The sequence below is a fragment of the Saccostrea cucullata genome, unplaced genomic scaffold, assembly GCF_032062105.1.
Source record: "Saccostrea cucullata isolate Sc308-1 unplaced genomic scaffold, CSIRO_AGI_Scuc_v1 ctg2267, whole genome shotgun sequence".
NCBI lineage: Eukaryota > Metazoa > Mollusca > Bivalvia > Ostreida > Ostreidae > Saccostrea > Saccostrea cuccullata.
In genome coordinates this window covers 172,052-185,407 of record NW_026921546.1, presented here as the reverse complement: position 1 = coordinate 185,407, position 13,356 = coordinate 172,052, and the positions used below count along the sequence as shown (strand labels likewise).

The following is a 13,356-nucleotide window of genomic DNA, read 5'->3' as shown; positions in this document are numbered from 1 at the left end:
CTATGATAATAAAACGATAAATGACACTATCCTTAAGGTATGCAATAAACTGTTTTTTTTTTTTGCATATTCTTCACAGGTTGCCATATCTTTCGAAACCAATTACTCCGATGTCCCAGTTCAGTTATGGGTATGTGTGCTGTATCCTAAAGTACATAATTTACTCTAACGTTCTGGAAAGTATTTAATGGTAAAATGGCAAAACAAATCAGCGTCACTTCATGCCAATTAATACCAATGTGTACCCAAATTTAACCTCTTATTGCATAAAAAAATATATTTTTCAAAAAAAACTTAAAAGACATTACAGTTAACGCATTTTCAACTATAATAATCATCTTTATATTTTCTAACATAACAACTTATATTTATTCCATGATAGACCACCAGCATTTCGCTGTGCCATCGGGCATCCCCAGAACTCGGCAGAGCATATGACAGCCTGTAATACTAATATGCTGTAAGTAAAACATTTCGTTTACTTAAACAGAAGATTCTGCCATCAGTGCGATTTCTGATACATGTCATAATTGTTGACCCCACATTTAAGAAAATTGTTCATTTACTAAAAAAAAATTATTTTAATTATCAAAACTTCTTTCTTTGCTCTTTCAAAAGGGAAACAATGTTTTTGTCGATTTTCTTCTTCTTCTTCCAAATTTTATCAGGGTCTTAAATTGAGTAACCTTTGACAAGAAGACTTCAAACTTGGAACATAAATAGATGGCCTTGAGTCGGAGTGCAGACTTTTCAGCTTGATTTGTTTATAAGCTCAAGGTCAAATTAACATCACAGTAGAGTCCAGGTCAAAGTTTTAGTACTCTTTGATATAACCGTTCATGGTAGTTCAGTCGGTAGAGCGCTCTCTTCGTGATCGGGAGGTCGTGAGTTTTTATATTGGCCGCGACCAACCCAAGTCGATAAAAAAACGTGTAGCAATTGTTCCTTCGCCATGCACTAAGCACTTGTAGTTAAAGTTGCGGGTCCTTCGCATGAGACCTTAAAAACCGAGGTCCCGTGTCACGGCAGTCGTTGGCACGATAAAGATCTCTCACTGCTCAATGGCCCTTAGTGCCGAGTAAAGGTCAAAAGAAGATGGGCGCATTTGGCGAGTGATCTGCAGGAATCATTTGTACGAAACATTTATGGTGTAAATGTCCATGATTTGGTTGGCTGAACATAGCTGGTCAGATTTTTCAAGCACGTCCATAGGTTTTTTTCATTTAGTTTGAAAGACCGTGTGAAATTGTAACATTTATGTCCGTTTTTTTCTGGGGGTACTGTAAAATATTAATGTTTCACAAAAAGTAAACACCTAAAATATTTAATGCATAGATGCATGATACGTGTACATTATAGAATAGAAGATTAGATTCTGAATTGATTTTGCTCAAGAACCAAACTGAACCAAAATTTATCTAATTCAGAATTTTAATACATAAGTACATAAAGTGAAACTGACAAAATAAATGGTTGTTTGCATGAAAAAAAAATTAACGCCCCATGCCAGGCTCGAACAAAAAACTTTCCTCTTCGATTGCAGTCGACAGGTAACCCAACTTACTGAGCTATCACCGCTACACGTAATCCGATCATTTTGAAAGGACAAGGAAGCACCACATTCACACGTTTGGATTTTTTGGGAAAAGTTAATTTTTCGTGCATGGTCTCTGGGTCTTCTCTACATTTTTTAAAAAAGTGTATTCGTTTCTTTGAATTTAAATACACACGAATAACGTTTCAAAATCATGGAGAGAAGACCAAGAGATAGAAAAATTTTAGAAAAACGTGTCTAAAAATGTACCTTTTTGTACCAAATGTCTGATCTGGCCAATTTTCAAGTTATTTTTTAGCTAATCAGAGCTCAACTTCAGGAAAATATTTTCCTTTCCTGTTGCACAGGAACCCGATAAATAAAAAAAGTGTTAAAATTTCATGTGACATGTTGATTAATTTTCACTTTTCAAGTACGCCCAGATTCCTGCCGAATGTCCATCAAAAGCGCCCACGTTCTTTGAAGCCCTTCACCGGCATACGGTGACGTCTCCATATGAGTGAAAATTCTCGAGAGGGACGTTAAACAACATACAATCAATCAGTTTTTGATAGAAGGGCTTCAACTATTTTTTATTTATTTTTTTTTTTTGCATATTCTTCACAGGTTGCCATATCTTTCGAAACCAATGACTCCGATGTCCCAGTTCAGTTATGGGTATGTTTGCTGTATCCTAAAGTACATAATTAACTCTAACGTTCTGGAAAGTATTTAATGATAAAATGGCAAAACAAATCAGCGTCAATTCATGCCAATAAATACAAGTGCGTACCCAAACTCAACTCTCTTATTGCATTGAAAAATATTTTCACAAGGCACTTAAATGACATTACAGTTAACGCATTTTCAACTATAATAATCATCTTTATATTTTCATAACAACTTATATTTATTCCATGATAGACCACCAGTATTTTGCTGTGCCATCGGGCATCCCCAGAACTCGGCAGAGCATATGACAGACTGTAATACTAATATGCTGTAAGTAAAACATTTCGTTTACTTAAACAGAAGATTCTGCCATCAGTGCGATTTCTGATACATGTCATAATTGTTGACCCCTCATTTAAGAAAATTGTTCATTTACTAAAAAAATTATTTTTGTTCCATAATAGACCACCAGTATTTCCTTGAGGCATCGGGCATCATTTTAATTTTCAAAACTTTCTTTTCTACCCTTCTAAAGGAAAAACCTAATGCTTTCGTCGATTTTCTTCTTCTACTTCTTCCAAATTTTATCAAGGTCTTAACCTTTAAAACTTGGAATATAGATAGATGACCTTGAGTCGGAGAGCTAACTTTTGACCTTGATTAATATATAAGCCCAAAGTCAAATTTTTACATCAAAATAGAGTCCAGGCCAAAGCTTTAGTATTCTTTGATATAAGGACTTCAAACTTGTAATTTAGAAAAAAAGACATAAATACAAGATGTACTACACCAGAATTTTGACCTTGATCCTTTTCTTTTTTAAAGGTCAAATGTAGAAAAAAACATAGTTGACCATAACTTGAGAATCTGTTGACATTTAGACTTCAAACGTGAAACATGCAAAGGACACAAAGAAGAGTGGTGCATGTCTCCACTTTTTATTTTACCTTGATCCAATTATTATCAGGACAAGGTCAATCTTTACATCAAAATGGAGTCCAGGGCATATCTTGATTTCTCTTTTTATAGGGACTTCAAAGTTTTAAAATAAAAGGAAGACATTAAACCAAGATGGAACACACTTGAAGTTTGACTTTGACTCCTTCCTTCAAGGTCGACCGTTCACGGTAGCCTAGTGGTAGAGCGTTCGCTTCGTGATCGGAAGGTCTGGGTTCGATTCTCGTTCCAAGCGCCGCGTCAAACCTAAGATTTAAAAATAGGTAGTGACTGTTCCTTCGCCAAGCGCTCGGCATCAGAAATAAAAGTCACGGGTCTTTCGGATATGACCTTAAAAACGTAGGTCCCGTGTAACAGTAGGCGTTAGCACGATAAAGAACCATCACTGCTCCATGGCCCTGATTGCCGAGGATAAATCTAAATTTGATTCCCTTCACCGGCACGGTGACGTCTCCATATGAGTGAAAAATTCTCGAGAGGAACGTTAAACAATATACAATCAATCAATCAATCCTTCAAGGTCGGATGCGACCTGATAAACCGAGGCCCTGTGTCACGAGAGGCGTTGGCGGGATAAAGATCCCTCACTTCTCAATGGCCCTGAGTGCCGAGTAAAGGTCAAAATTTGAAGTCCTTCACCGATATATGGTGACGTCTTTATATAAGCGAAAAAATCTCGAATGGGACGTATAACAACATTTAACCAATCGATCCTTCAAGGTCAAAAAGATTAAAAAAACTTGATGAGATCTTACCTTAAAAATCATTTGTTATAAAACCTTTAAACCTGGAACATGAAAAAGCTGGTATGAAGGTTGGATGCTTTTGGCCAAAACTTTTGACCTTGACCAAATTAATAAGGTCACAGTCAATCGTTTACATACAACAGCTTGAGTATCTTTTGGAATGTAAGCCAATGACGAAACTTGTTTTTATTTCAAAGTTTATTAAATAAATCCAAACTCACAGTGATCGTATAGTTTTGATCCAAATAAACCAATACACTCTTTAATTCAATGATAACAGGATTCGTCCAAAACAGATAGAGCTGATAACTGAACTCCATCCCCCCACACCCCACACCCCAAAAAAGTCCAAAAGAATGATCCTCAAAAATAGAATAAAATGCAGTTGTAATAATGAGAGAGAAAATTGAGAATCTGAGACGAGAAGAAAGAGCTGAAAGCTGCACCCCCCTCCCCCCAAAAATGTCCAAAAGAATGATTCTCAAAAATAAAATAAAATGAAATTGTAATAATGAGAGAGAAAATTGAGAATTCTGAGACGAGAATGAGAAAGATGACGTACGTTTTCTGGCAAAACATGGTATTTTGTGCTTAAAGGGTATTCACGGTCCCGGATATAAAATGCATTTAACCATGGTACCACCCTCAAATGCAGGTAACACTCATTACTTATATTTATGGGTGCAGTCCCCATCTCTAAATTACAAGAATTCTAGCACGAAGCTCTTTTACTTATTTATTTTAAAGTTTCCAATCATATTTCCCTTGGTCAAAAATATTAATAATACCGTTGTATTTCCATAGAAATTTTAATACTTACTATCGAAGGGTTGATTAGTCTATTCAGATCCATTTCATTACAAAATGGTTTACCAAATTAAAGTACATTGTAAAATCCTTTTTGTCTTAACTAGATAATAAAAGTACATAAAATATATGTCCTTTATCCAAGTCACCGAATTTGAAACACTAATACGATACATTCTGATTTAATCTGATTTATTAAACTTTTATTTCATTTTACTGTCACTACCAATAATTAAAAATAGTTATGATATTAACAATGTCTAAGTTTAAAATGTTCAAATAATTTGTTTGTGCTGAACCTTATATAGGTTTACAGGTTTTTTGATTTCAAACTTGTAACATAGTAAAAACACATGCAAAATGCACTGCATCAAAGTCTGACCTTGACCCTTTACTCATCAAGGTCAAATTAAGAAAAACATAAATAGATCACAACTTTTTTTTTTTAAATAAGTTTATTAATAATTATGAACACCCGATTACAATTTCTAACTAACCCGGGCCAGGATAGTTAGTATAACAAAAATAACAGAACAACATATCTTAATTAAAGCATTTCTACAAATGTCACCATCTTATTTTTATACATGTGAGTCTTTGTTAAATTCAGTAAAATGTCCATATTGTTTTTAACATTTGTTTTTACATTAGAAAATAACATATCTTTTGTTTCAGTTTTGTTCTTAACTCTACAAAACATTTTAACTTTATATATCTTATATGCTATGAAAGACACAAAGGTATTTAAAAATTGTATTTTGGTATTCCGTTCAGAATAAAAACCTAGGACGACATGCTTCCACTGTACATCAAAATTTAACACAGAACTCAGATTTTTCCATAGTATATGAACATGTTCACAATCAAAAATTAAATGTCTAATATCTTCAATTTCATCACACATATTACATAAAGCAGAAGCTCTATATTTGCATTTAAAAAGAAAACTGTTACAACACAATGTATTATTCAACAATTTGTAATTAAATTCACATATTCTTTTGTCATAGATATCCTTAACCTTGTTTCTATACATATCCTTCCAACTCTCTTGAGCAACAGAAAATAATTTTTTATACATTAATTGATGGCCTGGAGCTTTAAATTTCTTAAAGAGTAAATTATCGTAAAAAAATTACATTTTTTATCTTCAATACAATGTACACCATTTACAAAATTAAAATAACACTTCCCCATATTTTGTATGTATGCACAACAAGTCATATTGAATCTTAAAGATTTTTTATAGATTGCTGTTTTTACTATTTTGTATTCACACATCCAATTCGACTTTTGTTTTAAATCACCGGACAACTCTTGTAAAGTTTAAAATTTTCCATTTTTAAGATCATAGATCACAACTTGAAACCCTTTGACATTGGAACTTCAACCTTATGACATGGATAGGTAGTATGGATGATGAGTGAATGCCTCCATTCTTTTCACCTTGACATACTAATAAAGTCAAAGTCAACCTTTTACATGAAAATATAGTCTAAGTCATAACTTGAGACATTTTTGACATTAGGAGCAAGTAAAGTCTACATAAAGACTAAATGCACTACGTCAAAATGTTTGACCTTGCCATGTTTTTAGTCAAGGTCAATTCTAAAAATAAAGACTGTAATAGTATAAGCGGCATTCAACATACAAGAACATACAAGAACGTGATAATCAGACAGTATGGTGTCTAAGTGGGTTTCATTGGAGAAATTAAAAACAATATCATTTTTATAAAATTAATGCAATATCAGGTATGGAGATAACGAACAATAATCAAGATCAAAAGTCCATAAAAAAGGACAAATCATAAGTAGAGTGAAATATATTGAGAAAACGAACAATATTCAAGTTCAAAAAAAAGGCCAATAAACAATACAAAATTGAAGCAAAACAAACATAGATCCCCTAAACATCGGATCTGGTATCAGGCGCCATGGAGAAATGAACTTCCCCAAGAGACAGGTCACACCCGCTTCTTGTCAAAATTGGAAAATAACGAAACAATCGTCCACAATTCAGTGTGTATATAATGGCCTAAAAATTATCACGAAAAACGTCCGTCAGCATTTGACTTAATGATAGAATAAAGAATAGTCTTAATTAAAAAAGAAAATAACAAACAGGACGCAAACTCATAAGTTGATTTATAGAATACAAATCAGAAGAAGAGCAAATATGGACCTCCAAAATATCAGAGGTGGAATAAGTTACCATAGAGAAATAGCGATCCTCTGTAGACCGGTTACATCTGCTGTGTATCCGTTGTTATGATCGAGTGAACGTGAATTTCCATAGATTATTCATTGGGTAAACACTTGCTTAACAATTTGTATTAAAATTGTCAGTCAGCATGAAACCTAGTAATAGATTGTATTTGTGTCATTGTACAATCATAGAGCCTGTAAACTACTGCAAACCAACAATTATTCGCGTGCCAGAAATATCCGCGAGTTTTGCAACCTACTTTAACAAGAAAATATAAATCGACGCAAACCATTTTCCCTTTGTATTTGTAAAGAAAGTCTTCTTAGTCGCCACAATAAATCATCGCTGATTGATTTCAAAATTGATGGATTGCGAATAGAGATAGTTTACAGTAATTACTATTATAATCATTGTTTCATCAACTTGTTAGTAAATAATTTGCCTCGTTTAAAAATTGATCGTACATGCGGCACGTAGGTGATTATGGTGTATTGCTAAATAAGTAAAGAAAGTGAAATGTTGAAGTCATAACGTTTATCATAAAGTTTGTTTTTAGGCTACAATTAAAGTCTTTTTCTCAAGTAAAATATCCAAATATGAAACATATGTATCAGACACTGTGGTTTTTGTCGAATGTTCACTAAAATATGTTAATTAGTTTAATGGATAAATGTACATGCATTATGCCTTGCTTAGCACATGTTCATAACAAATTAAATATGAATCTGTCACACAGAGGATTGGATACACTTGACATGTTCTATGTACGATCTATTTCAAGAAGGACAAGTTATTGGAAAACAAGTTGATGAAACAACAATACCAACAGCATCATTAAAATCATCATTTTGCAGGTTCCGTTGTCTATACAATGACATTATATATCAGTAAATACAATGTGTCATTGAGCCATATGCTGACTGACATTTTCAAACTTATTGTTAGGCAATTCTTGAGACAATGAATTATCTATAGATTTTTCCCTTTTCCCGATCATAACGAGGAGCATTCGGAGGGGTGAAATGTTCAGCAGGAGATGCTTACTCTTGCATTGCACCTGATCACACCCCCGATGCTTTTAGAGGTCCGTGTTTATTCTGCTAGTGATTTGTATTATTTGCTATTGACAAACAAGTTGATGAAACAAAATATCAGCAGTCACGTTCAAAGTCATCAAGCTCTATGGTCGATACAATGTCCTTGTCATCAATACAATTTATAATTAAGTCAAATGTGGAGTGACGCTCTTCATACTTATTATTAGTCCATTATTTATACACTGAACTAACGACGGTTTTCCCGTTATTTCCCTATCATGACAAGGAACAAACACTTGGTGTGACCGGTCTTCAGGGGATGCTTACTCTTCAATGGCACCTGATCCAACTTCTAATGATTTGGAGGTCCGTGTTTGCTATGCTCCAATTATATATTGTTTTATAGACTGTTCGTTATCTCCATATACTTCATTCAATGAATATTTGAGCTTAATTACGGTTTGTTATATCCAGAATTTATTTCATACTGATGCACTTTTTTTCACTTAAAATTTGTTTGTTTTTGAAAAAAATTTGGAAATGATTTTTTTGTAATTTTGCAGCAATACATGGAATGCAGATTGCTTGAAATATTGCCAGACTCATTTTAAGTTCGAAGAAAGTCGAAAGTAAGTGCGTGTGTCTTTTAAAATATTTATATTTACATATTTGTAATCAATAAACTCTAATTCGATTTATACAATGATAAGTTTAAATTCATTGCAATAACAAATTTGACCTAATTTCAACGATCAGTCAAAAACAGGAATGATCATTCAACTACAATTTCATTTTTTTTCTGATCTACTAGTTCTATTTCGTATACTAGACATTTTTAAAAATCTTATTCAGAAATTCGAAATATTGTTCACGGATACTTTACGGCTGAATTTGATATTAAATGTGCATGGACACAAATTTAAAGTTAATATTTTCTGTATAATATCAAGACTTATATATTTTTCATCTTTGATTCTTAATTATTCGTCATCCTTGTAAATTTGAAGAGGTAGCGGAGAAGATTCAAACCATGTGCTTTTAACCTGTATGTCTTGAACTGATGTTTTCTCTGCTATTCAACTCATCTGGCATTATTCTATAACTACAATATTTATTAAATTTCTTTTTAATTGCACTGCAGAATGTTTTAGCTGGTTGTCAGATATAATCTAATAAACAAAGGCCTTATGTCGCAAAAGATGATTCAAGAAAAATGACCTTCACTGCTTCATTGCGGCCTTAAGTCATAAAGTACAGGTCTAAGATTTGCAGCCTTTCACCAGCAATTGATAGCTCTCCATCACTAAGTCAAATGCTGACTGAATTTTTTCGTACTGATTGTTAGGCCATTATTCATACGGAGTTGTACACGGTTTTTTTTCCCAAACATGTTACTAGGTATATGTGACAGGTTTGCAGGGGATGTTCACTCCTCCATGACACTTGATCCCACCTCTGATATTTTGGAGGTCCGTATTTTCTCTGCTTCTATTTTGTATTGTTTTATGGACATTTGAGTTCAAATAGTGTTCGTCATCTCTGGATATTTTATACTTGAAAGGACTAAAAAACAAAAAAAAAATCAGTGGTTTCCAATCATTATCTGGAATTTGCAGTAATTCTTGACCAGGTCCGTGGTTTCTCTTGATTTTGTTGGTAAAACTTGAGTTAGTTGTCTCCTTAATTTTGCACCTTACTTGGAAGTAAATTTAGTATTTTATGGTAAACATCCTTTCAGAATATAAACAAAGCAGTACATTTGTTATTCTCTATAAAATTCAATAAAGCTATTTACTGCAGTTTGCTATCGCTTTCACATTTGAGAGGTTTAGGTGAAGACAGTTCATCCCCAATCTTGTTTTAAAATAAATTTAACCTTGAAGAGATATCTTAATGATTAATAGATACCGTAAAATTTACCATTACGGAGATACTGAATTTTCTCATAAAACTTTTTTCCAGATAAGAATGATACATGCTTACGAGAAGCGCCAAAATGAACTGATATATTTCCATAATTTGTTATATTTGATGAGACTGCTGTAAATCAAAACATTTTATCCAGACGTACTGGTCTTACTTAAAAACATTAACATTGAATGAAGTGTTTATCCTCAGTTTTAATTTATTTAAAATTCCAGAAATCCGGATGGCACAGAGAACAGTACGAACATGGAATACGATGGACCTGCCTTCGGAATGCCGCCTATCATACCAAGGTGGAAAAAAGTTTTTTCTTGAGCAAATCGCTTTAAGAAGTGAAACATTACATTATATTTTAAAAGTAAACATAGCAGTATCGATAAAACACTGAATCATTAAATCAAATATCAATACTGGCTTTTCCAGAAACGATTACAAAAGAGTGATCAAATAATATCGTATTTACGTACTTTTGAATATTTTATATGAAAAGCTGTCGATGAAAATATAAACAATATTTGTTTGTTGTATGACATGGGATCTGACAATAAGTTGCAATCATTGCAAGAAAATTTATTGCATTGCGTTCTGGTGAGGTTGTTTAGAAAGATATAGTTCTATTGTTTAAGTACTTTAAAGAATTATTTTAGGTAACAGGCTTTTTAAAAAGAAAATTACTTATATATTTAATAAACATTGGAATGATACAGGCGCTGCTACCTAGATTTTTAAAAACAGTTTTAGTGCATTTATTCAATTTTATATTTTCAATTTTACAGATATTGACAAAGAGAATACGTTTTTGTGGATTTGTGCAAATACAAAAAAAGAGACCTGCAGCCATGGATTTCACCTACCCTAACCAAACATTTTCATAAACTATAGTTTTTTTAAGTACCAGTATCATAGTGTGTACTACAGCAACTACAACTATGAAACATTTTAGTAAAAGCAAAAAAAATTGTTTCTCTACTGTTTTTCTACTGTGAAAATATAAACGGAAGGTCTCTTTGTTTTGTTTTTACTTATAGCATTGGCAGGGGATAGTCATTTCTCCATGGCACCTGATCCCACCACTGATGTTTCGGAGGTCCGTGTTTGTTCTGCTTCTATTTTGTATTGTGTTATGGATATTTGATATTAAATACTGTTCGCTACCTCCATATCCTTCATTGGTATACGAAATTTTTGACCCAAAATTGAAAAGATGAAGGATCTCAACCTTCTCAAAAATCACAAATTGTGTGAACAGAACACAAAGAATCCCTGGTTATTCCAGAGATTGAGCTTAGTAAGCATTCCGTGTCGCTCTGTTACACCCGCCATGAACTCAGTGTATTGATCAGGTTGTAGGAGTAATTTTGGTATTAAATAATGGGTATGAAAAAATGCTTTACAAGATTATAAAAAACAGATCTGCTAATCAAGGAGTTTTGTCCCAAAGAATTCTAGCAAACTGTCTGAAGACTTGGTCTCAAAAGACTACTGACATCTTGTGAAAGAGGAAATCTAGAATATTTATAACACCATCCTCAGAGAACTGCTTTGTAGAAACAGACTGGGGTTAACGTGTTTTATGCCCCCATTAACAAAGCTTCGGGGGTATATAGTTTTTGTCGTATCCGTCCACCTGTCTTTCTGGCTGTCTCTCTGTCTCTTTGTTTGTCTAAATAACCGCAAAAACTTTAATCTTGCCCATAATTTTTGATTTAGTGATGCTATGATTTCCATATCTCACATGTGTATTTCTTATGACAAATTAGACCTTTTAACTTTGACCTTAGAGTTTGACCGGCTTTTTCACGAGAATTCCAAACGTTTACTTTGGCCGTTTCTTTTGAACAGTAGATACTTAAGGACTTTTATGCTTCATATATGTATTTTTTGTGGAAAGACCTTCATTGAATACCAACAATCTTGACTTTTTGACATTAAACTTGGAGATTCCCGTACTTATGAAAAAACTTGAACTTTGGCTTACTTTCATATTTCACAAAATTGTATTTCCATTGAGAATACGCTACGTTGGGAACTAATATATTAAGTGTGCATTTAGGAAAAGTATAATCTTCGCTGTGTTGTTATATCGGGGCATAAGTGTTTCACAAACACTACTTGTTTGTATAGTTAGTCACGAGACAGGAAAATTTACAATCTTTTTTATCGTTTGAATGGCTATATTTCTAAAAAGCATACTTTATGGTGTTTCTGAATTCAATAGAATATTTTAAATGTCTTTAAAATGTTAAAGTTCATTGGAGAAATTAAAATCCATAAATCATATTTATTACAGAATTTCATGAATATGCTGTTGAGCTTTGTGGGAGAGGTAAAAATAAAGGATTGTTAGAATATGTTGAAGTCTGCATGTATCTTTTCTTGTAAGTACTTTAACATTAGAAAGGATAAATCAAATTCTCTGGAATGGTTGGACCATTTCAAAGACTGAAGCATGGTTATCCGGAATTCCCTCCTTAGTAAAGAGTAAACCTTATAGCATAAGTTGGATTTCCGATAAAAAAAGAAGAAGAATGAAATCCAAATTCTTTTAGCAGATCGTTAATTAGATGTTTTAATGTATGGGATAATTAAAATAATGCATGGATAAGAATTCTGCTGTTTTACAGACCTATATCGAAATAATTCTAAACAATCCAGCACAAACATATTTGCCACTTATGATCAATATATATAAAATATTTCTTATAAAAACTCGTATATCATACCATGGATTTTGTCCAAATGAAATCAAATTAAAAGCTAGATTTATTCAAATTTCAACTCGTATACAATTTATACAATTTACACGTAAACATGAACATCCCAAGATAAAGTATTATCAATATAAACACCAAGTAATTTGGCCTGCTTCACAAATTCAATTTGAACATCATTAAAATTTATGATAAGATTTCTACATTTTTGTAACCTTTTGGATGTGCCAATAAGCATGCACTGCGTTTTTTGGAGATTTATACTGAGCTTATTTTTTATCATCCATTGAATTCCTAACTCTAAATCTTCTTGAAGTTTTTTCTCAATAACGTCTATGCATTTATCGCTTACATCCTGCGAGGTGTCGTCTGCGTACATTGTGACTGACGAGTGTTTAAGACATTTTGAGTAGTCATTGATATATAAAATAAAAAAAATAACGGTCCTAAAATTGACCCTTGAGGGACACCTAAAGATATTTCTTTTTCTCGAGACAGAGCACCTCGCCAACTTACACATTGCTTACGATTTAAAAGATAAGATTGAAAAAATTTAAAACTATTTTCACAGATTCCAAATGACCTCAGCTTGTGTAAAAGAACTTTATGATTGACTGTATCAAAGGCCTTACGCAGGTCAATAAACAGAACTCCAGTAAGTTTACCGTCCTCCATGTTTTTAAACCATTTATCTGTGAGATTGTCTAGTGCTGTTTCACATGAGTGACCTGGCCTAAAACCTGATTGACTTTCAGTTA

The 13,356-nt window shown here is 32.9% G+C and overlaps 1 protein-coding gene across 1 annotated transcript; it reads left to right on the top strand.

Moving 5' to 3' along the window:
- Positions 1-72: 72 nt before the first annotated feature.
- LOC134260280 (uncharacterized) lies at positions 73-10,897 on the top strand. Its single transcript, XM_062742850.1, has 7 exons — positions 73-130; positions 383-460; positions 2,162-2,212; positions 2,459-2,536; positions 8,525-8,590; positions 10,103-10,180; positions 10,664-10,897. The coding sequence occupies exons 1-7, from the start codon at positions 111-113 to the stop codon at positions 10,668-10,670; spliced, it is 378 nt and encodes a 125-aa protein (XP_062598834.1). The 5' UTR covers positions 73-110; the 3' UTR covers positions 10,671-10,897.
- The last annotated feature ends 2,459 nt before the right edge of the window (positions 10,898-13,356 follow it).